At 37.2% G+C, this 27,121-nt stretch overlaps 2 protein-coding genes and 1 long non-coding RNA gene across 4 annotated transcripts; 1 reads left to right on the top strand and 2 right to left on the bottom strand.

Annotated features, from left to right (window-relative positions):
• The first annotated feature begins 218 nt into the window (after positions 1-218).
• On the top strand, positions 219-904 carry LOC136266454 (RNA-binding protein RO60-like). The gene is made up of 3 exons (XM_066061470.1): positions 219-272; positions 368-598; positions 647-904. The coding sequence occupies exons 1-3, from the start codon at positions 219-221 to the stop codon at positions 902-904; spliced, it is 543 nt and encodes a 180-aa protein (XP_065917542.1).
• Positions 905-1,111: 207 nt separating this feature from the next.
• Positions 1,112-3,625, bottom strand: LOC136266040 (uncharacterized). Its single transcript, XR_010705871.1, has 3 exons — positions 3,348-3,625; positions 1,724-2,000; positions 1,112-1,674 (listed from the first exon to the last, which is right to left on the bottom strand). It is a non-coding gene; the product is annotated as an uncharacterized lncRNA (long non-coding RNA).
• Positions 3,626-4,803: 1,178 nt separating this feature from the next.
• Positions 4,804-16,995, bottom strand: LOC136266028 (solute carrier family 15 member 4-like). Of its 2 annotated transcripts, XM_066060993.1 has the most exons (5): positions 16,933-16,995; positions 13,299-13,353; positions 9,739-10,698; positions 7,690-8,134; positions 4,804-5,268 (listed from the first exon to the last, which is right to left on the bottom strand). In XM_066060993.1, exons 2-5 carry the CDS (start codon positions 13,299-13,301, stop codon positions 4,967-4,969), a joined length of 1,710 nt encoding a protein of 569 aa, XP_065917065.1. In that variant the 5' UTR covers positions 13,302-13,353; positions 16,933-16,995; the 3' UTR covers positions 4,804-4,966. The 2 variants fall into 2 exon arrangements, with proteins under 2 accessions (XP_065917065.1, XP_065917066.1); XM_066060994.1 differs by lacking the exon at positions 13,299-13,353.
• Between the last annotated feature and the right edge of the window lie 10,126 nt (positions 16,996-27,121).

The following is a 27,121-nucleotide window of genomic DNA, read 5'->3' as shown; positions in this document are numbered from 1 at the left end:
TTTTTCACCATAGCCTTTCTCAGGGCCGCACTCTTTTTTTACAGCTTGGCTGTTTTGGATTAGATTTAATTTTACAGGTAAATTAAATCACCTATAGAAATCCCTCTTAGGAGGTGCAGGGGCGGATTGGGGGAAAGGGGGAGTGCTGAATCCCTCCAATATTTTACTGTTGTGTGCTAACTAGAGAGCTGCATGTTGCATCTTAAGCACATGTAAAGATGGAGAGGACCAGAAGGGAAGAGTTAATCTTTTCTAGGAATCGACAAAAGGGGGTAAAATTACATTTCAGAAGTAGAACTACTAAAAATCGAAATACTCTAATAGAACAGTCAATTATACATCATTACAAGTCTTGACATTATTATAGTATGTGGAGCCCACTGGAAAGCGTTTCCTTCTAGCAGTGGATGTTAGTGGATCAATGGACTGTTCAGTACTTGGTTCCAGCATTTCTTGTGCCTGTGCGGCAGCAGCTATGACCATGCTGACAATGAAGACTGAGAATAATTGTCATGTACTGGGCTTTAAAACTCACTTAGTGCCAATCGGCATCAACTCAAAGATGCGCCTCGATGATGTGATGAGCACTATGGAAGAAGTATGCCTCCGTGTGTGTTTGCTATTAAAATAGTAACATTATTCATAGGTCGAAATGGGTGGAACGGATTGTGCTCAGCCAATGCTGTGGGCTTTAAAGAATCAAACGCCTGTTGATGTTTTTATAGTGTATACAGACTGTGAAACCTGGGCTGGTGCAATCCATCCATCTGCAGCTCTCAAGAAATACTGTAAGGCAATGGGAATCAATGCCAAGCTGATTGTATGTGCTATGAATTCCAATGGCTTTACATTAGCTGATCCCAATGATCCAGGCATGCTGGATATGATTCTGCTGCACCATTAGTTATCAATAATTTTGTCACAGATCTTATAAAGCATATATGTTTTTTAATGCAACACTGTGTATATGTGCATCCATAAAGAATAAGTGAATTAAAGTCATGATACCTATGGTGAACAAGAATCATCAAAGCATGTTGAGCAATTTGCAGATTAACAAGTCACTCATGCATCAAACTTTAATCCAAATTTTCTAGCAATTGCGTCAGGCATGGGACCAGTCCAAGCAAGTACAGTTTAAAAGTGCTTAAATAAAATACAATTGCTAGTTGAAGTCAATAATTAACACATCATGCCCAAAAATCAATAAACATCATGAACTATATGTGCATAGCATGTATAGTTAGGGGCATGCTTGAACAGGTATGTAGGTCATGAAATGAGCAGTTGTATTACATTGAAGGGATAAAACAATATATACTTGGCAACCTGTCTCAAACATATCTGTATTATATTTTTAACACCTAATGTGGATATAATTTAAAAAACACTGCAAGCAGATGTAGGGGCGTAGCTAGCCAGACGGTGGTGGGGAGGCAGGCATCCCCCACAAAACACTCGATATTGTTCATAATTGCACAAAAGGCTAATGACCCAATGATGCATGGGCTAGCCAACATACGGTGTTGTATTATTACAGCTTATGTAACTAGCTACATAACTACTTCATTACTGATTGCTCCAGTTATCACTTATCAATGGAAATATTTTCGTCGAGCATCATTGCATGTGCCACAACTGTACTCCAACAAATTCGTTCACAATCCAGTAGAACTATATTGTGAATGTTTTAGTACAAATACAATGTGTCCCAGTTACTTACGTCAGCCACAGTCTGTGCTGCAGTCCTAGCACACTGGCACAGTATGACGAGCTCACTCACTTCAGCGCGGGCGAAATTCAAACGCCATGTATTGGCACGAAATCCCAACTCTACACCTTTCCTGTTAGCAGAATTTGTAAGCTTGTGACGGATCATCTGACTGACTGACAAAGTGAAAAAAGTTAAACTGGCATGCCACTACCCTGTACGAAGATCCAGTGTGATCATTACCAGAAATTTAGTACATTTTTTGGTCGTGTGCATTAGTGTAGACAACCTGTGTAAAATATTCATATAATACAATCACTTTTGAATGCTATGTTTTTAAAGCTATGCATATGTTGGAATAAATGTCTAATGATTGAAACCAACACATTCCAAAGGGTTTGAAGCCATTTAGTCCCTAACCACGATATTATCTTGCACTAACCTCAAAATTTGCTTCCACTTAGTACACTTCAAAGCCATACTGTGTATGTAGTGTGTGTCTGTGTCTGCATGGTTTAATCATGGCACATTTATACCTCATAAATTAGAGTGTTAACCACATCAAAGGGATACTCGAAATAACTGTTTGTGTGCTTTAACTTTCTCAGTTAAGGAACACTGTGTGAGATATAAACTGTTTGTTTCTTATTTTTTTTCAATTTCTGTTGTAATTTACAAGTACATGTTCTTTTATAGCCTGCAGCTCGTCTATACAAAACCATTCATCCGGAAGCCACAAGTCACCGACTAAACTGATGATTGTTTCTAATGTGCATGCATGAGTGCATGTTATTGCATTTTTAAATTAATTGAGTTGATTGACTATAATGTAGTCTGTATCACAATGCGTACACCATAAGTGTCTTGTCCTGGAGGAAGCTGGTCTATCACATCATACTTCAGTCGTTTTGCTTTGTTATTATCGCTAGCATAACTAGTCGAGCAATTTTTGGTCCAAATTTACACCAGATTTAACCTTAGATGGGTAAATTCTCAAAAAATCTTCTGTGGGGGCATGCCCCCAGACCCCCCTAGACGAGAGCATGCTTTAGCATGCTCTAGGTTTTGCACTGTGTACGTGCATATATGCTCAAAACTCCTTACTTTAAAACAGCACCCATCATAGTCTGCTGATTTTATTACAAGCATTTTCTAGTTTGATGTACGTGATTTTAATATACCCTGAAAAGTAGACTATCTCATTTGGCGCCAGTTTCAGCTAGCTACTACTTTCGTAGTTTACTTGCTGGAGAAAACAGAACACCTATAATTAGTTGGATTGAGCTTTCTAAGTAAGGTCAGTGCTGTATTTGCCTATTAATGACGAATGACGTAGGCAATACGTCATAGACTGAAGCAGTTTCTAATTTGTTGGAGCACCGCTGGACATTTATGGACGGCCTGGAACCATAAGTAGATGGCTGTATTTAGCGAAGGTTTTAGCCTACGCGTTAATAATAAGGTGAAAATGATTGGTTACATACAGATTCAACCGACTTCGTAGGGTGAGTGAGTTTATTGTATGTTAAACCCATACATTTGGGCCTACCGAACCATAGTCTGTATTGCCACATGTAGACAGACTTCAATCCTACCAAATGGGTCATTTAACCTCTATTATACAAAATTTCATTACCTTCACTGCAGAGCGGAAATTGTACACCGCTATTTGAGATGTATTGCCAATCCAACACTGTATGTCAATTTAATTTTTAATCAGTAGGCCCATGACCTCAAATTTCTGGTATTGTTAACTCGGGAAAATAAAGTTGGTCCATTTATCACTTTATCACGTAGTAGGTTTGTAGCATCAATGCATATCACTTGTCACTTCTGAGTTGCGACTCTTGCGAAGTCACTTTGAGCGAGGCGACTTTGAGCGGGTCATCTGTCTTTAGATTCGAAAAATGCACTATCACGTGAGTAGTGTAGGGTAAATAGTCTAATATTTTCGTTCGGTGACTACACGGGGGAACCCATGGGGATTCGGGCATACCTTACTTTAGCGCATCGTTTTATTAATTGCTTGTAACGCGCAAGAAGTCATCGTGTTAATATCACCATTCACAAACGAGTTGAATGTTGTGTGCACTCGCGTAGTAGCGCCGGCACAAACAGTAATTTGGGATGCGTGTCAGTTACTGGAAAGCGTGTGACGGAAGTTTTAAAAAACATCACTGACTTATAGTGACGGGGGGGCAAATGCCTCCCCTTTCCCCCCCTTGGCTACGCCACTGAGCAGATGCCAGCACATATACCTGCATGAAACATGGAAACTGATGTAAAAAAAGGTTGTAGTATTTGTACAGCTGTAACCATCAATTAGCCACCTAAGTATACTATGCTTTGCTATGACAAGCATTGCTTGAAGTTTGGTGTACATCATTATCTTAATTGTTTTCATCCGTATAAGCAATGTTGGGAGTAACGCGTTACGTAATATTATCAGTTACTTTTGTGGTAACTAAGTAATATAACGAAAATGATACGCTATATAAAAAGGTAATACAACTCATTGCCAGATTAATTTACTTACAAATGTAACGCGTTACCTAAGTAATATAGTTACTGTAACGAATCTAATATTACTACAAGTAACGAAGTTACTAATCTCGTTAGTAATCCACTGAGTAACGCCTAGCCACAATGAAGAAATGAAGCGTACTGAATGAAATTATAACCAAGATTTGCACATTGTCCAACATCGCAATCATGTCACGTGATAAGGTGGTAGTTTCACACGTGACACCTTAAGGAGCTGGACACAAAGTAATATAATATGTAATATTATTATAGTTACTTTATTACATGGGTAATATGTAACTGTAACTAAATAGTTCGATTGCAAGTAATATGTAACTAGTTTAGTTACTTGTAACGTAACTTGCCCAACACTGCATATAAGGATGCAAACAAGCTATTCTCATATGGTGGGACTTGCTTTCTAAGGCTTAATTTTCATAATGAGTAAGGAGGAGATCAGAGAAACAATGGCGTGATACCTCATGCACAATCTTTACACATACTGGAGATTGTATAGGGACATGAGTCCTAGGGATTGGCAAATGAGTCATAATAATGATGACTGGATAAGTATGTATACAGCACAAGACTTTGGTAATACATATATGTATAGTATATGAGCACATGCGTAAATAGCATCAAACTTTGTTAAACATGGTTTTATTCCTGTATTAGTCCTTAATATGGTCATTGAAGTGATAAAAGTTACAAAAAATATTTTAGTGCATTATCTCAGATCCTTATTTTATATTTCCTTGCAGAATACAAAAACAAAACAATTCCAAGGATTATAATGATTGCAGTTGAAACATAAGCAGCAAGTCCAGACCCAGAATCGACTTCTTTAACTCTGCACCATTGATCACTTCCACTGGGGACAAGTTTAAAATACTCCCAATACTTAGAGTGTCCATATAACTGTGAGAAAACCAACAATGATCCCAATGTCATGGCAAGTCCTTGAATGAAGAAAAGACATCCCAGAAGAAGTCCCTTCATGTAAGCTGGTGACTGGGCATAGATGAATTCAACCACTACATGAATGTATGAAGATAACATAACAGTACAGAAATAAGTAGAAAAATAATGCTACTTTATAATTTACTATAATAATATATAGTTTGTTTTATAGTTCAAAGAATTTTAAAAGCTTATACGCATAATGTACATGCAGACATGTACATATAATTTCTTAGCAAAAAACTTCAATTTGTCACACATCTAGGCTGTGCATGACATGTGTTAATCAAAGTGCTCAAATTCAGATATAGTATGCAGGGGAGGTTCCATGGGGGTTTTGAGGTTTCCGGAAACCGATCACGTTCAGATCAAGATACTAAGAGCAGTCAATCACTCTAATAAAGCAGTCACAGTATTCAGAGTACAGTAGCAGTGTAGCAGCAAGCTATGTAGCTATAATTAAGGTACTTTATCAGTGATATTAATATTATAGTTAGTGGAGGTCAGTTATTCTCAGCATGCAGTTTCCTTTTTGTTTCGGTCTTCACCAAAATGCTCTTGATCAGAAACCAGTCACCAAAAATCCTGGAGCCACCTATGGTATGCAGATCGTTTGCAGTATTTTCAGTGGTGGATTAAGCTAGGCATATGTATTTGAAAAAGAGGGTTCTACTCAGCTACTAGATCTAGAGCAAATTGTTTAGCCAGCTATAGCTAGTCATATGGGGTATGTGAGAATAAATATCACTCCACAACATGTTTCGCATCATTCCAGGATTTTGCAAAAGATTTGAAAAGCAATACCTATTTTTAGAGGTGCTGAGCACACTTAAATGTGATAGATAACAAGGGTAGCTCCAGGAATTTTGGTGACAGGTTTCCAAATTTTTGTTGCATGCATGCCTAGAAATTTTAAACATATTGATAGAGGCTGCTTATGCTTGCGTGCACCTGTTCTAAAGAGTTATGAGGCAGAGCTTATACAAAGTTTGAAGCATACAACAGACATAATTATGGATGTTGTTATTCTTGGGGGTCTGAGAGCATGCCCCCAGGAAATAGCTCAGGTCTTAAACACTCTGAGATACAATTTTAGGCTACATTTATTTTGTTGGCACAAGTAAACTTAAACATGATAAGACTATAGTTAATTGTTCTATTAGAGTATTTTGATCTGAACCTTTACAGATCAATGCAAAAGTACTTGTCCAGTTTCTGGAAACCTCAGAAACCCCCCACACAAAACCTCAGAAACCCCCCACATACTCCCTGGATCCACCCCTGGATAGGCAGTTTTGAGTGACTTCATGATGAAGAGAAGTAATTTAATACGATTTGGTCATTAAAATTAATGTTACTTAGATTTACAAATAGGTAATCTCTTAATTATTTTGGGTTTCACCAAAATTAATGTTTCAGCCAAAAAGTTGTGAAGTCCGTAGGGTTTGGAACCCCCTAGATTCACTTCTGATAATACATTTTTAAAAGGTAGGTATTTTTAACAAGCAACTTGTGATCATTCTAGCATATATGTAAGTATAGTGCATATTCACAGCATATAGTTTCTAGCACAAGACAAATTTTTTGATCATCTACATTGCAGCTCATTCTCTCAAAATTTCACATTTAATGTGCTCTTTTATATACAGAATATTGAAACATTTCATCAAAATTTTACTCATCAAATGAATCAAAATATTCAATTCTTAGTGTGTCAATTTAATTTTATAAGGTATTGTACTAAATTCTCAATTTTATATGTACTAACGAAGATTAAACTGTGATTGTTCTGGACTGAAGATGTAAAAGCATAAAATCACACTTTACACTTGTTAGCTCTAACTTGTATAAATGCTCAGTGACACATCAAGCAAACATAACATATAACAATTGCCTGCAGTCAAACTAACAATTTCATTGCAGCAGCTATTAGATCACATGTAAAGACAAAAGAAAATAGAATGTGCATATGCTCCTTTGGAGAGCATATCATGATAATACATTTTAAAACTGTATAATGGCACATCAAATACCAACTGTAGAATAATTGCTATTTGTATATGTACAGACATGAATACTACTGTATAGATGCAAATTTTTAAGGCGCATAAATTTTGCAATTACGAATTTTCACATGCAGTTTTAGTTTTGTAGTTCACTCATTTTTCACTCAGGTTACTTATAGAGTATACAGCTAATCTTGATAATATTGAAATTAGCTGTCTGCAAAACGTTCATCTACTATACAGGGATGAATATTTTGCAGACAGGTATTCAGTTAAGTAAGTGTATGCATACAATGGTATGATTCAAATCACTGCATTTTACCATCATTGATTACAGATAACTTGTCGGTATACAATAATTTTTATGAAATTAAATGATATTAATAAGTGTGGCTTGTACGTAGCTACATATTCTGCTGCAGAAATTTACATAAAGGTCATATAATCACAGTAAAATAAAACAACTCATCCAAACTTGCACCAGCTTACTTGTAATGAAGACAAGACACTCAGCTAAGCCTTGAATAATAAACTGTGGAGCAATTACCCATATTGGAATAGTGACTGAGAACATCTGAATATAGTGGAACACATTGACATGTGGTTCAGACTGTGAAAGGAAGTTGTGATAACAAACTGCTTCAATGCTTAAAGCACAAATAACGCTGGAGAGACACACCACCACTCCAACCCCCAATCTAGTCAGCATTCGTGGATAGCACAGGGGGTATACAACCCGATCCAGTATTGGTATAATGATGAAAACTGCTAGAATGTTGAAGAGAAGAGTCCAGTTTAGTGAGTAGAAGCTGTGTAATTGATGGATAGTTACTTCACTGATGTTGCATCCTGGGGGGCATTTGATAGTTTCTTCAGTAAAAAATTGCTTGGGCTGTTGAAAGTAAGCTGCTTGTTGTATATAGACATTACCTAACTGCAAATAAAAAAGAAACCTATCACATTATGCACCACAATACATTTATTATAATGAACTTTTATTTTCTATATTCAAATCACCACTACACAGTGTATAACTACCCTAGCTGGTTAGCTGGGGTTACACAACTGAATGCAAGCTAACCTGTTACCCACTTATCAAACCATTTGCAGTACTGCATACCTCTTACTTATTTGTTTATTTATTTAATTAGTTATGGACAAAACAATGTATACACATTAGGCCTCAGGCCTTTCACAGTATTCATATCCTATTACAGACCAATAATGGTATAATCTAGATTTAAAAGAGTTAATTAACTGGGGGTGCTGAGATTACAAAACTAGCTAAATCATTCCACCGGTCGATTATTTGGTGGCTGAAAAAGTTCTGTCCTATTGAAGTTCTGGCTCTTCATTTGTAAAGTTTTAGATGGTGTCCTCTATTACTGGTGGTGGTGTTCAAGATAAAAAGCCTTAATATTATATACGTAAAACATTGACTGCAGAGTGGAATAGAGAAGAAAAGTAAACTATCATCCATAGTGGGTAGCTACTATATACAGTCCTACTGCATTTGGGACAATTGTTTCTATGACATGTATAATATGCATACTGCATCTGCATATATATATATACAACATATATATAGTCAATGGTACTAAGCTATACCAACCCCCTGATGATAAATTACATAGCTTTTACAGACTGAGATGTAATGAGAGTAGTTATTCAATGTGAAGGATCATTAATTTTGTAAACTTTCTTCAACAGTTTGATACTTATAAGCTAGTCTCAAGTGAAACATGTTGACCAAAGAGTTGCTTGATTTCCACTACAATACAACCTCGTGATAATCACCAAAATGCAGCTACTATAGGGACTTTTTGGATTGATGTGGCTCAACACAATAGGCATCATATAATTATAATATTACTTGGAAGATTAGCAGAGATGTGATTCCACACACAGAAACCATGTTCATACACAATGTTGCGGGGCACTCTTTCTGAATAGCGAGCTATTTTGTGAGGGATAGCTATAAATTTCTTCTAACTAATGATCACAAAAATAATAAGTGAACACAAAGATAGAGTATTACATAATTAGCCAGTCAGAAATTCGCAAGAAAAATTTTACTAATAGAAATAATGGATCGTTAAATGAAAGAATCTTGAAAATTTTCCCTTCAAAATATATAATTATGCTTATTATATTGTAGTAAGCCTAGTTTACAAAGTTATAGAATATCGGAACCTATAATAATTGCCAACATGTTTCATGCTGTGCCATATCACACTCCATGTTTAGGCATGCGATATGAATGTTTGAATGGCTAAGCCAAAAGTCCGTATGCATAGCTTGAAATAAGTATTATTATATGTGACCAGACTCGCTAAAAGACCGCCATTTTCCAACTCATGACAATTATAACTTCTAATTGAAAACGGCTATTGCCTTGAAATTTACCAGCACCAACATTTCTTAATGGATGGAGAAAATATCAGATTTGTGTGTACCTTGAAAACCAAGTTATGGTTTTCTGAATTGGATTTGTGTTGAAAATCCATACATACATTTATATATATACTCATATCGTACCAGAGAATACACACAGAGAAAACCTATGAGTGATACCAAGAATACCAATATTCTGAGAAATGTCTTCACATCTTCAACTTTTTCATCTCTGTATATCCCATAATGAGTTTGTTTTGCAAGATCAATTCTTGATGGCTTAGGTCGACCATCAAACGAAAATGCACTTCTCTCTGCTGGTCTATTTGCAGTCACTGCATATCTTAACACACCATATATCAACAAGAGAGGATTACCAATTTTCTCTCTTTTAATAAACCAGTTGTAACCCAGGATGTTAATCACCACACCAATTGTGGCAGCAGCAGATGAAATTAGTAATGCTATAAGCTCATACTTTGATGTTACCACAAAGGAAGCACCAACACTGTAAGCAAGCAAGTATCCTACATTCCTACACCAGTAGTACCAGTGGAAATAAGAACTCAGCTCATCACTTGAAGCTGTTCTCATCTGATCAACACCAAATGGGATTAGGTTTACTCGAACACCAGCCATACCAAAGGAGTGTATAAGGAAAGCAGGTATTAAAAGAATATAACTGACAATGTGCAAGCTTTCATTGAAAATAAATGATGCAACAACAAAGTACACTGAAAATGTCAGCTGAGCCACAAACAGAAGTATCCAACTGTAGTACAACACTTTAGCTCTTCCAAAGTAACGATCAGCTATAAACCCCATTGGTAGGCATAGCATGTAAGAAATACTGAAGGGTATTATATATGTTGGTAAAGGCTCTGCTTTTAAATGTCTTGCTAGAAAAAACTGGAAAAAAATTTGAATAACTTCCCCAACAAAATTCAGCAGTAACAGCTGCAGTAAAATACAGTAAATTCTTCTGCCTTGTGGCAATGGTCGAAGGAAAATGCCTCTACATAGTAGCTTAGGATGGTCACTTTCCTGAAGAAGTGCTTTCGTGTTAGTCAAATCATCATAATCTCCCATAATATGATACCAGTGCTGTAAAGATCATCAAAAATTGATAATTCATTATAGCATATACGGGTAATGCATATACATGTAATAGTTGTAACACGGTCATGAGGGCTTTGTCTGATACGTATTCCCGACTGCCCGAGGGCAGAGGGTATACATTTCAGGCAAAGCCGGAATGCTCCGTGTTACAGCTAATGTGTAACACTTTGCATGGGTAGATCTAAGAAATAATACCTTTGATCTAGGCAGATCGAAGGAATAATTCCTTTGATCTGCCTATTTGTGTTGTTAAGTGTTTCTTTCTTTTAAAAACTACTAAAATGTATATAAAACCTATATAGGCAAGATGCACTTTACATTGTGGGTTTCATGTGGCTTACAATTGAGTCTACTGTGGCTCTCAATTGAGACAAACTGAATCCCACAATAAAACTATCTCTTGGTGATATAGGTTTCTTACACATTTTGAAAACCTTACATAGTGCTATAGTCAAAACGTTTTTTGAAACTATACCAAACCACGTCAAAAGCACTTTCAAGTACATCAAAACTACTCTCAAGTACATGAAGTAACTTCAAAGGCTTTAAACTAATTGATTTAATAACTTTAAGGCTTTAAATACAAACTTCAAAGTATTGCATAATAGTTGTAATTACCACATTCACCCCTGATCTTCCTTATAATAATAATATTATGTCAACATAGTCTAGCTGTCAAAACATCCTAGTTGTAGCCCTGCTACATTTCGTATGTAGCCCGGGTGGTTCCTTTGATCTGAGGTGTAAAAGTGTTACATACATAATATATTGCCCTTTTTGAATATGGGCTAAAATTGTGCACAAATCAGGTGATACTGTGGGATCTATAGCTACCCTGGATATAGGTACGTAGTTTAATAGTATAATGTTACATACAATATATTACACATTGGGTGAAAATTTTCTAAGTTGAAGCACCAAAGCCCCACTATACATACAGCCAGGTGTCACAACTTAAGTAGTCAACCATCATTAATAGGAATCATATCATCTTCTTGTAGCTAAGCCAAATTTATTTTTTTCATTTATCAGTGTGAATAACTTGATCAACTAGTATAGCTAAAATACATTATAATATAAATATGTAGAATAAGTAGTCTTTCAAGCAATTGATGGTTAATTGGCTGATTTCTAGAGAGACTATTACATGATTTGAAAGTTGAAGGCAAAAAAAGAAAAGAGATAAGTTTTTATTCTAGTTTGTGGCATATGGAAGCCAGTGATTAACAGGGCCGCCCACAGGGGGGGGGGGGGGCAACTGGGGCATTTTTCCCCAGGCCCCAGCCTGAAAGGGGCCCCAGGAGGCCCCATGAAGGGCCCCTGAATACCTGTTTAAAAGATCGATATACTCTAATAGAGCAGTCAGATCTAAATACTCTAATAGAGCAGTCACAGTATTCTTCAGAGGAGCAGTGTAGCAAGCTTATAGATAAGGAGATATGGTTGGTGATGGGTAGTTATTGTCATTGCTAGCAGGTAGTGACCTTTTTTTTTTTTTTTTTGGTCTTCACCTTACAACTTGGGTGAAGGGCCCCACTTTAACTCTTTGCCCTGGGCCCCTTAATTTCTCTGGGCGGCCCTGGTGATTAACAATGTTGGCGTTTACAACATGGATGGAGCACTCTACTAGTGTAATATTATTCTAATGGTTTTATGATCAGGCATGCGAAAACAAGGCATATGGGCACAAGCTACACCCCATCACACAACAGGTCATATCTCTGTATTGGAGTAAACTATTTGCATTCTGTAACTTATAATATTATTGTGTTATAAAACCAATTAAATGTTAAGTAGTACTGAAAATTGTATGGCCATAGTGTGATGGAATAAAAAGTCATGAGGAGTGAATGGTTGAAAAAATAGACAAATTTTGTGTGTCCACATTCCTGTTTTTGCAGGCCCAGAGAATTTGTAAAATAATTCCATAGTATGGCAGACATAATTTCACTCATGTTACTATGGCAGTAGTTTGGTAGACAAAAAAATCTAGCACTTTGTAGCCAACTGAGGAATCTGTAAGAATGGCCAATAAGCAATAAATATTATATTGCTTAAATTTTGAAAATCAGGTATCACAACCTAATGTGTGGGTACCATGTGAGTCATTCACCTCAGTGACACATGTGGGAAACTGCTGGCATGCTTCATGTATTATACAAGTATATTATTGGGCCATGTGAGAATAACGAGTAGGTGTTACTGTACTGAGGATTCAAATGATGTACATATAATGATGAAAGTACACGAAAGCTTGATTGTGGAGAGAGCAAATAATAAGCCCAGGACATGGGAACACAAGTTGATAACAATGTTTTAAGTGTAGCTTATATGTGCTTCTTGAAACCTGTAATATTAACTACTGCACCATTTCAGCTGGGAACAAAGTAGAGAATGCCAATGTATAAGTGACTGACACTGTACAGCTGTGAACTGCAGCCCAGAACCAACAGACCAATTATTGTTTGCTTCATTACTCGAAATACTCTAATAGAACAGCTAATACTGTAGTCACCAATTGCCTAAGTCACCACATTAAAACTAAAACAAAAGCTGTACAAACATTTTTTTACAATTTCTCGTACCATAACAAAAATGGCTCTTCCAGTCCTGCAGTCTTTGCATGTTGGTTGTTGAATGCTACATGGATTATCACACAGAAATGCAAGAATAATGGTGAATGTGCTCAAGCTTGGAACACTATATCTCTAGTATTCACATAAACATATAATCTTAAGTCCCAGCACTACTATAAGAGGTACACTAGCTAGATATGTGCAACTTCACGTTTGGGGTCTCATTTGCGATAGGTTCGGACCACGCCCCTAAAATAAAGATGCAGGTGAAGTAATAGCGATAGATTACAGAGACCCCACTTCTTAACAATCTAGATATACTTAACAGTAAATAGCATCACCTCACCCCTTATTGGTCTAGCTAGCTGCACACCCCATGGCGGACCAGAGATATACTCTAATACAACAGTCACTCTAATACAACAGTCATGTATTACAAGTTACATTGTTCTGGTAGACATATTTTTATAAGAAAAAGAAGCAAACACATTATAGAAACATTATTGTTCTTAAGGAGACAGGTTCCCCTCAGCAACAGCAAGGTCAACAGCTGGAGGCACACAGGGATGCTTGGATCTAGAACACGATCCCCTCATTCCCCTGCCACGGATGTACATTATTGAAGAGTGCAACAAGGAGAACTCCAAACTACAGCAAAGCCAGCCCATAACCACAGAATATGGAGAACTCCACTTCTCACTTAGCAAATGGGCAAGATATTTATAAGTGATGGTATCTGCCTCCCCATACCTACAGATATGGAAAATACAAGTGAACTAATATAAGTTACATTGTAGCTAGCTGTGCCACAACAAAAACTAAACAAACTAGTATTTTTAATTTAAAATGAAGTAGGGATCTATGCAATAAAAATTAGTGAAACAAGAGATGAATGATGGTATTACAGCATAGCTCAGTGGGAAAGTCCCTACTTTGGCACATTAGTTATTATTATTTTGTACAATGCCAAAGTAGGGACTTTCCCACTGAGCTATGCTGTAATACCATCATTCTTCTCTTGTTTCACTACTTTTTATTGCATAGATCCCTACTTCATTTTTAAATTAACAATTTTAAAAATATATTTCTATGATCCATAATTGAAATTAAGTAAATTCCTAATTTAGCATCAAAATGGTAAAATGGATGGTAAAATGTATAATTTAAAATTTTAAAGGCCTTGAAAATGATTTCCCAAGAGGTATATACTACTAAGAAAGAGTACACCTTGAATAAGATTCACTTGACAAAAGCTCAGTGATTCAAACTACTTTATTTCTCCGCTAAGGCCATGTACTACAATGATGCAGTACTGCTTCATGTGTAGACACTTTCTTGAAACCATGTCAAATAAATTTAGTGGTGCTGTTGACAGCTTATATGTTGTTCTTGCAATGTATTTCCAATTGTTTTTTTTTTTTTTTTTTTCTTGTTTTTTTTTGCAATTACATTTGTGCGCGCACTGCTAGTGGACAATTCAGTCATGGGTATAGACTGAAGTAGAGATTAAATATAGTATATCTGCTAGTGTATATAGCTCTTAATTGTTTCAATACTTTCCAGTGCCTGGAGACCTAATGTTTTGTCTGAACGGAAAAGTGAAATTTCGTTTTCAACTATTATCAGCCTGTTACACATCATTACAAATGAAGAGTAGTGCCTCTGCAATCATTCAGTTCATACAAAATATATTATATGCATTGATGAATGCCATCACAAATACATACAGGTACCATCACACACTACTACAAGTTGACACCTTCAGTGTGCTGTCAGCAAAGAGAAATGGGACAAAAAGGAGTATGTCCATGATTATTTTGTGCACTGATGTGTCAAAAGACACCTGTTGGGCTGGAGTGACATCTAACAGTGAAAAAAATCAAGCCCGTAGCTTTAGCTGTAGTCATATACTACAATAGTAGTGTATAGTAGGGATCACAAAGGAGTAGACGTGGCCCATGAAATAACATCACCCAATAAACAGCCTCAATTTTCCCAGATGCCGATGAGGCAGTATTGGATAACTAAGCTCAAACAAGCTTTCAGATCAACCTGATACATTTTCAACAAGTTGCTACGGCTTTCAGATCGACCTGATATGTTTTCAACAAGTTGTTACGGAATTTTAAGAAAAAATTATTTAACAGAATTTTCTACTGACTGACTGACTGACTGACTGAGTAACTGACTGATGCCCTCAGACAAGTGTAACTCGATAACGGCTAAGGCTACGGGCTTGGTTTTTTCACTGTTCGACGTCGCTTCAGCCCAACAGGTGCCTTTTGGTATACCGCAATATGTACAATGCATTCTTCATGGACTTACCAGTGTCCTCCTTTGTGTCCATTCATCTTTACTGACAGCAAAAAGTGTCAATTTGGCGATAGCACATGATGGCTTCCCTTCATAACAGAAATTATCCGTATTTGTAAAGCTATTTTGATAGCAGAGGTGCTTTTCAAACAGTTCTTGATTCGTACTGCTGTATAACAGGTTGAATATAGCTGACAACGAAGTGTAATGGATACTTCACTTTTCAGATCATATCGATACAACTGGGCATGCGGCACCATTTCTTTCGGTATGCGTGGATTGTAGGGGTGCTTTTCAAACAGTTCTTGATTCGAAATGCTGCGCAACGGGTTGAACATAGCTGACAACGAAGCATAATGGATACTACACTTTTCAGACGATAATTGGGGTACGCGGCACCATTTCAGATGCGGTATGTACGGTAATTTGGAATTTTCCACTAGAGTAGGGACTATAGCACATCAATAAAAGTACAGAAACAAGTTGGAGTAGTCCATAATATTAAATCACAGTAAAACAATAAGAAGTGTTATATCCCTACTGTGCTCAAGATACCATAATAGAAATGCACAGTAGGGATAATAAAATTCCATTTCTTTTAATGTAGTATAGTAACCTACATGTATTGGAAGCATTTTGGGTTGTACTGAAGGAATTTTTTAACTGTATTATACCTGCCAAGGCGCCATGAAGGTATTGAGAGATTACTTTCTGGTCACTTTTTTTTGTGAGAAAATGCATGACCTTAACATACAGTACTACATATGTCTATGATGTACCAAAGATTTACCAATGTACTGATCTATGTAGTATCAGATCTGGACCAGTGCAGACATGGACGATCAAGCAAAGCCAGTTAGAACCACCTGAGAAAAATTAATTCAACATATCAAAACTGAACTGAGTAGGGATTTGACAAACGAAGAAGTGATAGTATACGGTAGCTACACTGTACTTAGCCTAAATGGGGGGAAGAAAATAAGCATCCCTATCTCACTACGCTGATTCCATAGAAGTTTGATCAACCTGTAAAATGTATTTTCCTCCAAAAGCCGTTGTCAATAGCCTCAGGGTGGGGCAAGATGTATTACTGTCAATCCCCGCATTAACCGGTCACGGTGATGCCGGGAGGGGTTGGGGCATGGCATTGATAAGTGCATAAACGTTTTAGCCATACAGATGCCTTGCAGACCACACATAATTAGGACGGGGCATGGCTACACCGAAACAAGTACGCCGAGTTTGCAGATTGGGGGAACATGACTGACACTGAAACAGCTAGCATCTGATCTACATGTACAGACAGTAGGCAAAGCTACACAAAACTTACTTGAAAAAAAATGCTCCACTGGTAATTTGACAGAGTCTGGTCTTAGCGAGTACTCACCGTCACGTGTTTCAGTTACCAAAAATTGCCGTCAGAGTCACCGCCCATACGTGGTCGCACTTTGATTACGCATTTAATTACATGTAGACCTACTATGAAAGTATGACAGGCAGGTATTGCATCTCACTCGTAGCTGACAGTATTAGACCCATGCCATGGTACTAAAATCCTGTGTGGCTGTATCACTCTATACATTCTAAGCCACTGCACCATCTCTACTTGATGCAGTGTTCAGAATGTCATTATTGAACCATTCCCCACTGTTGGAAAATCCACAAGGTAGCTAGCTAGTATAGGCAAGCTACCCATTCAAACAGAAACTCTGTAAGTGCTATTGTCCTAACACTTTGTTAAGTAATGCATCCAAGATCTTGGAATGTCTAATCTACAACCGATTCTATTGGTTAGCAACTGTAATGAACTCTTACTATCTATTTTGATATCCACAAAGCTTTTGATTCTGTAGCTACCTCATAGCTATTTAACTTTTCACTATATTTTGGTCACTTGGCATCACTGGCAAACTTTGGTCCTGGTTCATGAATCCTATTTGCATGCCCAACTGATTCCAGTTTATAGCCATTAACAATCAATTCTCAATCTCTCTCCCAATAAAGTGTAGCATTCTTGATCTCTCTATACATTAATGGCATTTTCCATCTAAACATTCTATTTACAATTGCCGATGACACTAAATGCTTTAGGAAAGTATTTAATCAGTTGGACCAACAGGCTTTACAAAAAGATACTAACCTACTTCTTGGGTGGAGCATATACCACATGATTATCTTTCAGTCCTACCAAATGTATATATATATATTTATATATATATAATATGTCTTTCAGATCCACCAATAATGCTACCTAGCTATCATCAATCAAGATGAGATCCCTAAGTTAGACACTAGGAATTATCATCACTAATAAATCCAAGAATAAATTTATCATGGAGAAATCTTAATGCTCACATTTCAGCTAGAACTCTAGGACACATTTGTCATATTTTTAAGCCGTCCCACCCAACAGAAATCAAAAGCAAACTAGCTATACACTGTGACAAGTGTCCCTTGTCAGACCTATTTTACTGTTCCCCCATCTGGCAGCCATATATGACATCAACAGTTTTAAACAAATCCAACGTTGTGCTACCAAATATACTAAACAACTTCACAACAGAGATTGATAGAGCTCGTTCAATCTTTTGCCACTTCTGCATCAGTATGAAATTGCAGATATATAAGCTTCATTAAGTCATTAAAATATCCAATGGTCAGTTTCAATATCACAATCATCACATTACCTTCTTCTCCAACTTGCAAGAGCTCACACACATTAAAACACACACTGTCACCAAATAACTCCATTAGACACACCTATTTCAAAAGAATCCCTCGCTTATGGAATGCACTCCTAATTATTAACCTAAGCAGTCACTCAATGGACACAATCAAAACACAGCTAAAACAACCATTTCCTAACCAATGTAACTCTTGTAGAATATACATTTCCTATGTCCCTGCTTAAGATGCATATGCCTGCATCTGTCTAGATCCATTCCACCTAAGTTTAATGTTATAAGTATATAGTAACTTTATATAGTAGTAGTTAAGTTATTGTTATAATTGAAATTTATACTGTAGTTGTATACGTAACTAGCTACATGTACATATATGTGTATCTTGGCTGTGTGTACAGTTTACCCACAGACTTATAATCCAGACTTGTCTGCATTTAAAATAGGTAGTATATACTATATACGCCAGTGGCTAACAACTACATGAGCTAGGCTGAGTTTACAGAACAAGCTAGGGGAGAGTGAGGAGATTTGCTACACATCCTTGGTATGCAAATGAATTGTAGCAGCGGTTTGGCATGCTGTATTTTGTGCTCTACTAAATAGTATAGCTAAATGGGAGACAGTAGTAGTCCAAGTGATAAGACATCAACCTGGTAATCAAAGGTTCCAGGTTCGATGCCTGGCATGCACAGGATGGGACTTTCTGCTAAGCTACTGTGTCGGTTTCCTTGAGCAAGAAACTTTATTCCCATTTCTTCAGCCATTGAGCTATAAAACAGGGATAATAGTGTTTATCATAGGACCAGGGCACAGCTGAAGAGCAGGCTGATGTTGTCATCCCTGGAAAAAGGAATGTGCAATCCAGGGAAAGTACCTCTCCATTCTAGGCCTGATGCTTCCCAAGATAATTTTTTGAAAAACAGCTCAAGCTACCACGTGATTGAATTTGGAAGGAAAATTTCACTATATGTTGTACTGAAAATCTTTCTGTGAGTTTATTAGCTGCACTGAAGGGTGCAAAAAAAATTGAAAAACAGCTATCACATTATTGAAATTAGTGCATGTATGGGCTAAATATAAAAGAAACTACAGTAGCTGTGTTACTAGCTAGCCTATACATGCTAAGAGGCAAGGATCATCACAATTAATTGAAGTAGCTTATGTCTGCAATTGAAGTCATTTTGTAATTTACTCTAAGCTGTTAACCTCAGTTTTTAATACTAACTGGTCTAGCACTAATACTAGCTAAAGCTCCTGTAAATTGATGATACTAGAACTAAATCTCCTAGGGTATTAGAACTAAACTCCTGCAAACTTAGGATACTAGAACTAACTCGTGTAAAAATAATTTAAATATTTAGAGCATGCACGGAATTAGAGATCACTGAACAAATTATAATTAAACAAACAAGAGTCAAGCAAGCCAACATGTTAAACACACAGCAATCTCTGTTCGGACTCAATGGATATGGCAGTGACACTAGGAAAACAACAGTATTTTCCATAAATCAGTACTGAGAATGCTTCTGAGTGTATAAATGTTTATTTGAATCCAAATAGAGATCTGTGTGTGTGTGTGTGTGTGTATGTGTGTGTGTGTGTTTAACATGCTGACTTGTTTGACTCCTGTTTCTTTACTTTCTCAGCGATCTCTGTTCCCATGTTATAATTATATATATATATATGCACACTAGTTTGTTTACTTTATTAGAGGTGCTGGTGGTGCTTGATATTACAGAATGTACTTTGTACTATATATACTATCCAACTATAGGTAGTATATAGCATGCTGTGATCAGCAATGGTATGGCTTCTGATATCAAGACACACGATAGTGTGTCGTGCGGCCCAAGAAGCCGGCGCGCCACACCGTGAGTATATTAACAGGAAGAAAGAAAACGCAATTTTCACACCTATGTAGCTCTGTGATCCCTTATCCGATTGGAACTAAATTTGCTACAGACGTGCCGGCTAGTTATGGGAGTCTACATACCAAATTTGAAGAAAATCGGTCCAGCCATTTCCGAGATACGAGCGAACAACATTTCGCTTTAATTTCTTCGTTTTTTTCTTCTTCTACTTCTTCATTTCGCACACTTCGCTAAATCCGCCATAAAACACAAATTCGTGCTCCAATCGGGCTGAAATTTGGCACATTTGAAGGGCTCATTAAGGCGGATCTCAGTACCAACTTTGGTAGGAATCCGATGAACATTCACGGAGTTATGATCGATTATGTGCGTAAAATAAGGTCGAAGGTCTGTCACGCCTACAGGGTAAACCACTTGGAGGAATGAGTTGACAATTGATATGTAGATGGAGTAACCATCGTAAGAGTGCCTTTTTGTGGTTTGAAGAGAATCGAGATAAAGACCATGGAGATATGACACAAAACCCAACCTGTGTCACAATTACGCAATCGATTTTTATGAATAAAAAACTATTAGTTTTCACGCCTACCAGGCAAACCGCTTAGAGCAATGAGCTGAAAATCGGTGTGTAGCTGGAATAATCATCATAGAAACTCCTTGCAGTAGTACAGAAGAATCGGATTACAAACCACTGACATGATTCGAAAGCCAACTACGTGTTGCAAATGCGAGATCGAGATACTCTAATAGAACAGTCACCCTAATAGAGCATTCGGCTACGTTTATAACTTACTCCATCAAAGAATTATATTACATTGCAAGTTTTTCTGTAGGGAATTCAGCTACAACCAGTTAATCTGATAGACAATTCAGCTACAGGCAAGTCACCCTGTAGTGAGTTCACCTAGAAACAAATCACCCTGTAGAGAGATCAGCTAGAAGAAGTCACCTTGTAGAGAGTTCAGTTACAAAGAAACTATGCACTATGTAGAGAGTTCAGCTGTAAACAAATCACCCTGTAGAGAGATCAGCTAGAAGAAGTCACCTTGTAGAGAGTTCAGCTACAAAGAAACCATCATGTAGAGAGTTCAGCTGAAAAAATCACCCTGGAGAGAGTTCAGCTACGAAAAGATCACCCTGTAGAGAGTTCAGCTAGAAGAATTCACCCTATAGAGAGTTCAGCTGCAAATAAATCACCTTGTAGAGAATTCAGCTACAAACAAACCGCCCTGTAGAAAGATCAGCTAGAAGAAGTTACCTTGTAGAGAGTTCAGTTACAAAGAAACCACCAAGTAGAGAGTTCAGCTGCAAACAAATCACCCAGTAGAAAGTTCAGCTATGAACAGATCACCCTGTTGAGAGTTCAGTTAGAAACAAGTCATCCTGTAGAGAGATCACCTAGAAGTATCACCTTGTAGAGTTCAGCTACAAACAAGTCATCCTGTAGAGAGATCAGCTAGAAGAAGTTACCTTGTAGAGAGTTCAGCTACAAAGAAACCACCATGTAGAGAGTTCAGCTGCAAACAAATTAACCAGTAAAAAGTTCAGCTATAAACAGATCACCCTGTTGAGAGTTCAGTTAGAAACAAGTCATCCTGTAGAGAGATCACCTAGAAGTATCACCTTGTAGAGAGTTCAGCTACAAAGAAATCATCATGTAGAGAGTTCAGCTGCAAACAAATCATCCTGTAGAGAGTTAAGCTATGAAAAGATCACCCTGTACAATGGCGGATCCAGGATGGGGCATTTGGGGCAAATGCACCCCCCCCCCTTCAAGAAATTGCATACAAGATCGAGATACTCTAATAGAGCAGTCAATTACTCTAATAAAGCAGTCACAATGTTCTTGAGGCAGTGTAGCTTACCTATGAAGCTATAAATAGGATTTTATTTTACATAACAGACGTGATATAGTTGGTAAGGATAACTAGCTATTATTGTCGTGTCTTTTTTTTTTTTTTTTTTTTTTGGTCTTCAACTGGTTTTCAGCAAGTTTTTTTGGTCTTCAACTGTTTTTTAGAAAGGTGCCCCCCCTCTTTCCAAACTCTGGATCCGCCCCTGCTGTAGAGAGTTCAGCTATAAGAAGTCACCTTTTAGAGACTTCAGCTACAAAGCAACCACCATGTAGAGAGTTCAGCTGCAAACAAATCACCCTGTAGAGAATTCAGCTACAAACAAATCTCCCTGTAGAGAGACCAGCTAGAAACAAGTCACCCTGTAGACAGATCAGCCAGAAGAAGTTACCTTGTAGAGAGTTCAGCTGCAAACAAATCACCCTGTAGAGAATTCAACTACAAACAGATAACCCTGTAGAGAGTTCAGCTAGAGTCAAGTCACCCTGTAGAGAGAATCCTGTAAAGAGTTCATCTACGTACAAGCAGATCACCCTGTAGAGAGTTCAGCTACATTTCAAGTCACCCAGTAGAGAGATCAGCTGCAAATTATCCTGTGGGGATTAATTGACATGTAATAAATATATGCAAGAGTTCATAATAATATAATGAACTCATGATATATACATTATATATATAATTTGTACATTTACTGATAAAATCAGAATGAGTTAAAGTATTTGTGACCCGGTCTGCAAAAAGGGGTCTTATAGCCTTTTCAATTGCATATATATGGTAACCCATAACTTTACTGGTGAATATGGTACAAGCCTACAATTTGGTCACTCAACAACCCTAACCTGGCAGTAGCTGTGGGTGTAATTACATGGTGATAGCTTTAGTAGATTAGGAGTTATGATTAGCCAAACATGGATAATTGGAAAGGCAGACCGGGTCACATTTATAAAATCTGCTTCATCTTTTTCTTTTTCTTGTGGTAAAGAAAAATATATAGGTTTAAAAGCCCCAAAGCTGGCCATAGGCCGGCTTTGGGGTATACAAATACAAAAAGAAGTGAAATCTAATCAAAAACAGCCAAGCTGTAAAAAAAGGAGTGCGGCCCTTGAAAAGGCTATGGTGAAAAAAGATGTGAAATCCAAGGTGGCAGCCAAGAAATGGCTCTGATGGTAGATTAATGGTAAAAATTTTAATAATGACAATTCAGGTGAATTTTGTGCCAATTGACAAAGTGGCACCAAATTCACCTGAATTGTCGTTATTAAAATTTTTACCATTAACCTACCATCAGAGCCATTTCTTGGCCGCCACCTTGGATTTCACATCTTTTTTCACCATAGCCTTTTCAAGGGCCGCACTCCTTTTTTTACAGCTTGGCTGTTTTTGATTAGATATATATATATATATATATGCACACTTGCAATATAATAAGTCAAGTATGCAGTGGTACACAACAACATTGCTGTTCTGATAAGAACTTAATAATATTATACTGTGCACGTGGTTAAAATAATGATAGGTTTCCAAATGAACATGTTAGCATGAATAGATTGGATACTTATTTATTAACACAGTTGTTACCCTTGTAGAGACTATAATGGCAAAGTGAACCTATACAAGAAGCAAATTTGCTTACATTTATCATTGTAGTATGCATTTAAAATAGGTCATGAACATGAAGAAAGACATGGGAAGGAAACCTTTGTAGCTTTAATTTTTATCCCGAACAAGTGTACATCAGTATAATATGAACAAAATGGCATATTTCTACTATAAAGTGAGTACTAAAACTAGACCTAACCAAAATAACTTTGCAGTAATAGTACTTCCAACTAAGCATTGTGTGGAGAACTTTTATTAGTGACCATTTAAAAGCAGAAGTTTGTTTACTGATTGAAGCAATAATATGAATCTCACGAATTTCATGAATCTATTAACCCAACAAAATTATGGAATTTCTCTTCAGTAAATGAGTTGCACATCCTACAGACAGTTTATGTACTAGATTTTATAGTGATGACTTCCCACCTCTAGTTCTACCTGTGTTCATAATATATAGCCAGTGGGGAAAACATCGATAAACACATTAATAGGCACCAGCCTATTATGCTGGCATAATTTTGAGCATAATAGGTGCCTGAAAGCATCAAGCATAATGCTAGCATAATAGGCAGAATAATTGTCATACTGTAAGCAAAAATGCATGCCACAGAAAAAGGTTGACTTACAGTAGTAGAACAGTTGATGCCACTTGTATGGCATTAAGTAGTTATCTGACACGACTTATTATAGTTTACAATGCAGCCAAATTCTTAATGCATAACAAGTACCTTTTACATTTAACCAGTTGTTCATAAGCCAAAGTTTATCATTATCCATAGAAAATAACAAAACATTTTAACTGTGGTAAAAATTTTGAGCATAATAGGTAAAAAAATTTGAGCACTGCAGCATAGCATAATAGGCAAAATTAAAAGCATAATAGGCTGGTGCCTACACATTAGATATATGCATCACCACACTAAGTGAAACTAATTACTTACCTGCTGGAAACTGTGCATGCCTTCTATGCACAATATAGGCCTACTAGGCGAGGCTGATAGCTAACCACCAGTGATGCTAGAGAATTGAGGCATGAAAATAAGCCTAGCTATAGTAAAATCAATAATGGTAATGACCTGCCCACCCACACTCTACTGTTGGGATTTACAGAAAATTACCAATTTAATAGTGGCCTAACTGTTGGTGTGCATTGTTTGTAATCTAGATAGTTTGCGATGAATTTGGAGAGTTGGCTATGACAACTGATTTAACATTGAAATAAAACTAAATCTGCCATAATCATTCCAAGACCCATCGAGCTGCTCTTCCTCTAGATCCATGATGTCTCCGGTCCATCATGATAACGGTCCAGCCATATCAGATGCATATAGCTATGGTCCGACCATTGTTAAATAAGCAGATTCCTTGAATTGCTTAAATCATGTTTCAGAAAATTAAGTAGGCAAATAAGATGGTTGTAGTGTCGGGATTATTAGAGCATTAGAATCAATAATAATAGCACTACAACACACAACTACAATCTAGCAACTACAATAACAACTAATTAAGGTTATAACAACAACTAAAGCACACACAGAGGCTCTACAACCATACTACAACTACATATGTACATGCACGCATACAATTACAGCATAATGTATTACATCATAGTGCGTGCACGTGTCCAGATACTACAGTTCCTCCCTCTTAGTTCGAAGGACTCCATGGCCTTCTGATCTTTCGAATTCTTGAAGAGCGTCTCAACACAGGAGGATTATCACTGTTCTGTGTCGGGGAGGTATGATTAGGAATGTCAGATGATATGGAACTGTCATTTGTAGGTAAAGAAACAAGTCGTGTACGAAGTTGATTTGCATGACGGCATTGAACTGCTATTTGGCCATCAATCAAAACTTTATACATTACTTTCCCCCTCCTATCTTTGACAGTGCCTGGGAGCCACCATTTTCCAGGTCTAAAATTACAAACCCACACTGGATCACCAATCAGGAAGTGTCTAGGATGAGTATGGGTATCATATGACTGCTTCTGGAGTTCTAGAGATTTCTGAACATTCAACTGGCATGGGTGTAACAAATCCAACCTTGGACGCATCCGTCTGTTGTTTAACATTTCAGAAGGAGTTTGATCTGTCACAGAATGTGGGGTGGCTCTGTAGTAAGAAGTTGGTCACACAATCCAGCAGTTCCGAAGAGGTTTGTGAATTTGCCTTATCTACACTCTGTTTAAAAGTCTGTACCAGTCTTTCAGCCTCGCCATTCGAGCGGGGGTGATATGGAGCTGTCATTGTGTGGTGAATTCCACGAGACAAACAAAACTGCTTAAATTTTTCTGCCGTGAACTGGGGACCATTATCTGACACAATCTGGTGAGGAATTCCATGTGTGGCAAAGATCTGCTGCAAGTGTTTGGTAACAGTTTCTGTCATAGTGGATTCCATCACATATACTTCTGGCCACTTACTGTAAGCGTCAATCAGTAACATCCACATCTTGTTTCTATATGGCCCCGAAAATCAATGTGTAGACGTTGCCATGGTTTGGCTGGAAAATCCCATTGATGTAATGGTACCTTTGTGGGATCTTTAGCTGTCTCAGCACAATTCACACAAGGCTTGACATGGGACTCAATATCAGTGTCCAAGGATGGCCACCAAACATGTAGTCGAGCAAGTGACTTCATTCTAGACATCCCTGGATGGCCCTCATGTAACAATTCTAGGATTGACCTCTGATATCGTGAAGGAATTACCACTCGAAGGCCCCAAAGTAGACAACCATTGTGAGTTGTGAGCTGTAAACGTTTGTTGAAAAATGGAATTAGCTTCTTGTCCAAAGAGTGTGAAGTGGTTGGCCATCCTCTAGCACAAAAACTGTAGACTTGTGACAGCACGGGTCCCTCGCTGTGGCTAAGAGGGAGGAACTGTAGCCATTCTCGTCGCCAATGTAGTGTCAGGATTATTAGAGCATTAGAATCAATAATAATAGCACTACAACACACAACTACAATCTAGCAACTACAATAACAACTAAGGTTATAACAACAACTAAAGCACACACAGAGGCTATACAACTACATATGTACATGCACGCATACAATTACAGCATAATGTATTACATCATAGTGCGTGCACGTGTCCAGATACTACAATGGTGTATAGGTTTATACAATTGATTTGAGACTGGCTTCCCTGAGTAATAACTCAAATATATTAATTTATTAGTAGCATGCATAATTTCACTAATATTTTTAATACTAATAGATGAAAGATTTAAACAAGTATAGTTGATGCTTTTTCACGGTTCTGTGGATTAAAACATTATTAGGCCTTACAAAGAACACCATATAATACAGTAATATTTGCCATAGTGAAAAGTATGTGTACTTGTTAAGTACTGTCAAAATGTACTTGTACTTTACTTAGTAATCCCTTGATTTCAGCTAGAATATTTGTACAGAGTCGGATAAATCAAAAGTATACTTAAGCAATATAAAAGTACATGTCTGATAATTACACAAAGCTAATGGATTTTAGCACTACTTTCGCTTTA

The sequence above is a fragment of the Dysidea avara genome, chromosome 9, assembly GCF_963678975.1.
Source record: "Dysidea avara chromosome 9, odDysAvar1.4, whole genome shotgun sequence".
Lineage (NCBI taxonomy): Eukaryota > Metazoa > Porifera > Demospongiae > Dictyoceratida > Dysideidae > Dysidea > Dysidea avara.
The sequence above is the reverse complement of the archived record's forward strand: the minus strand, read 5'-3'. Positions and strand labels throughout refer to the sequence as shown.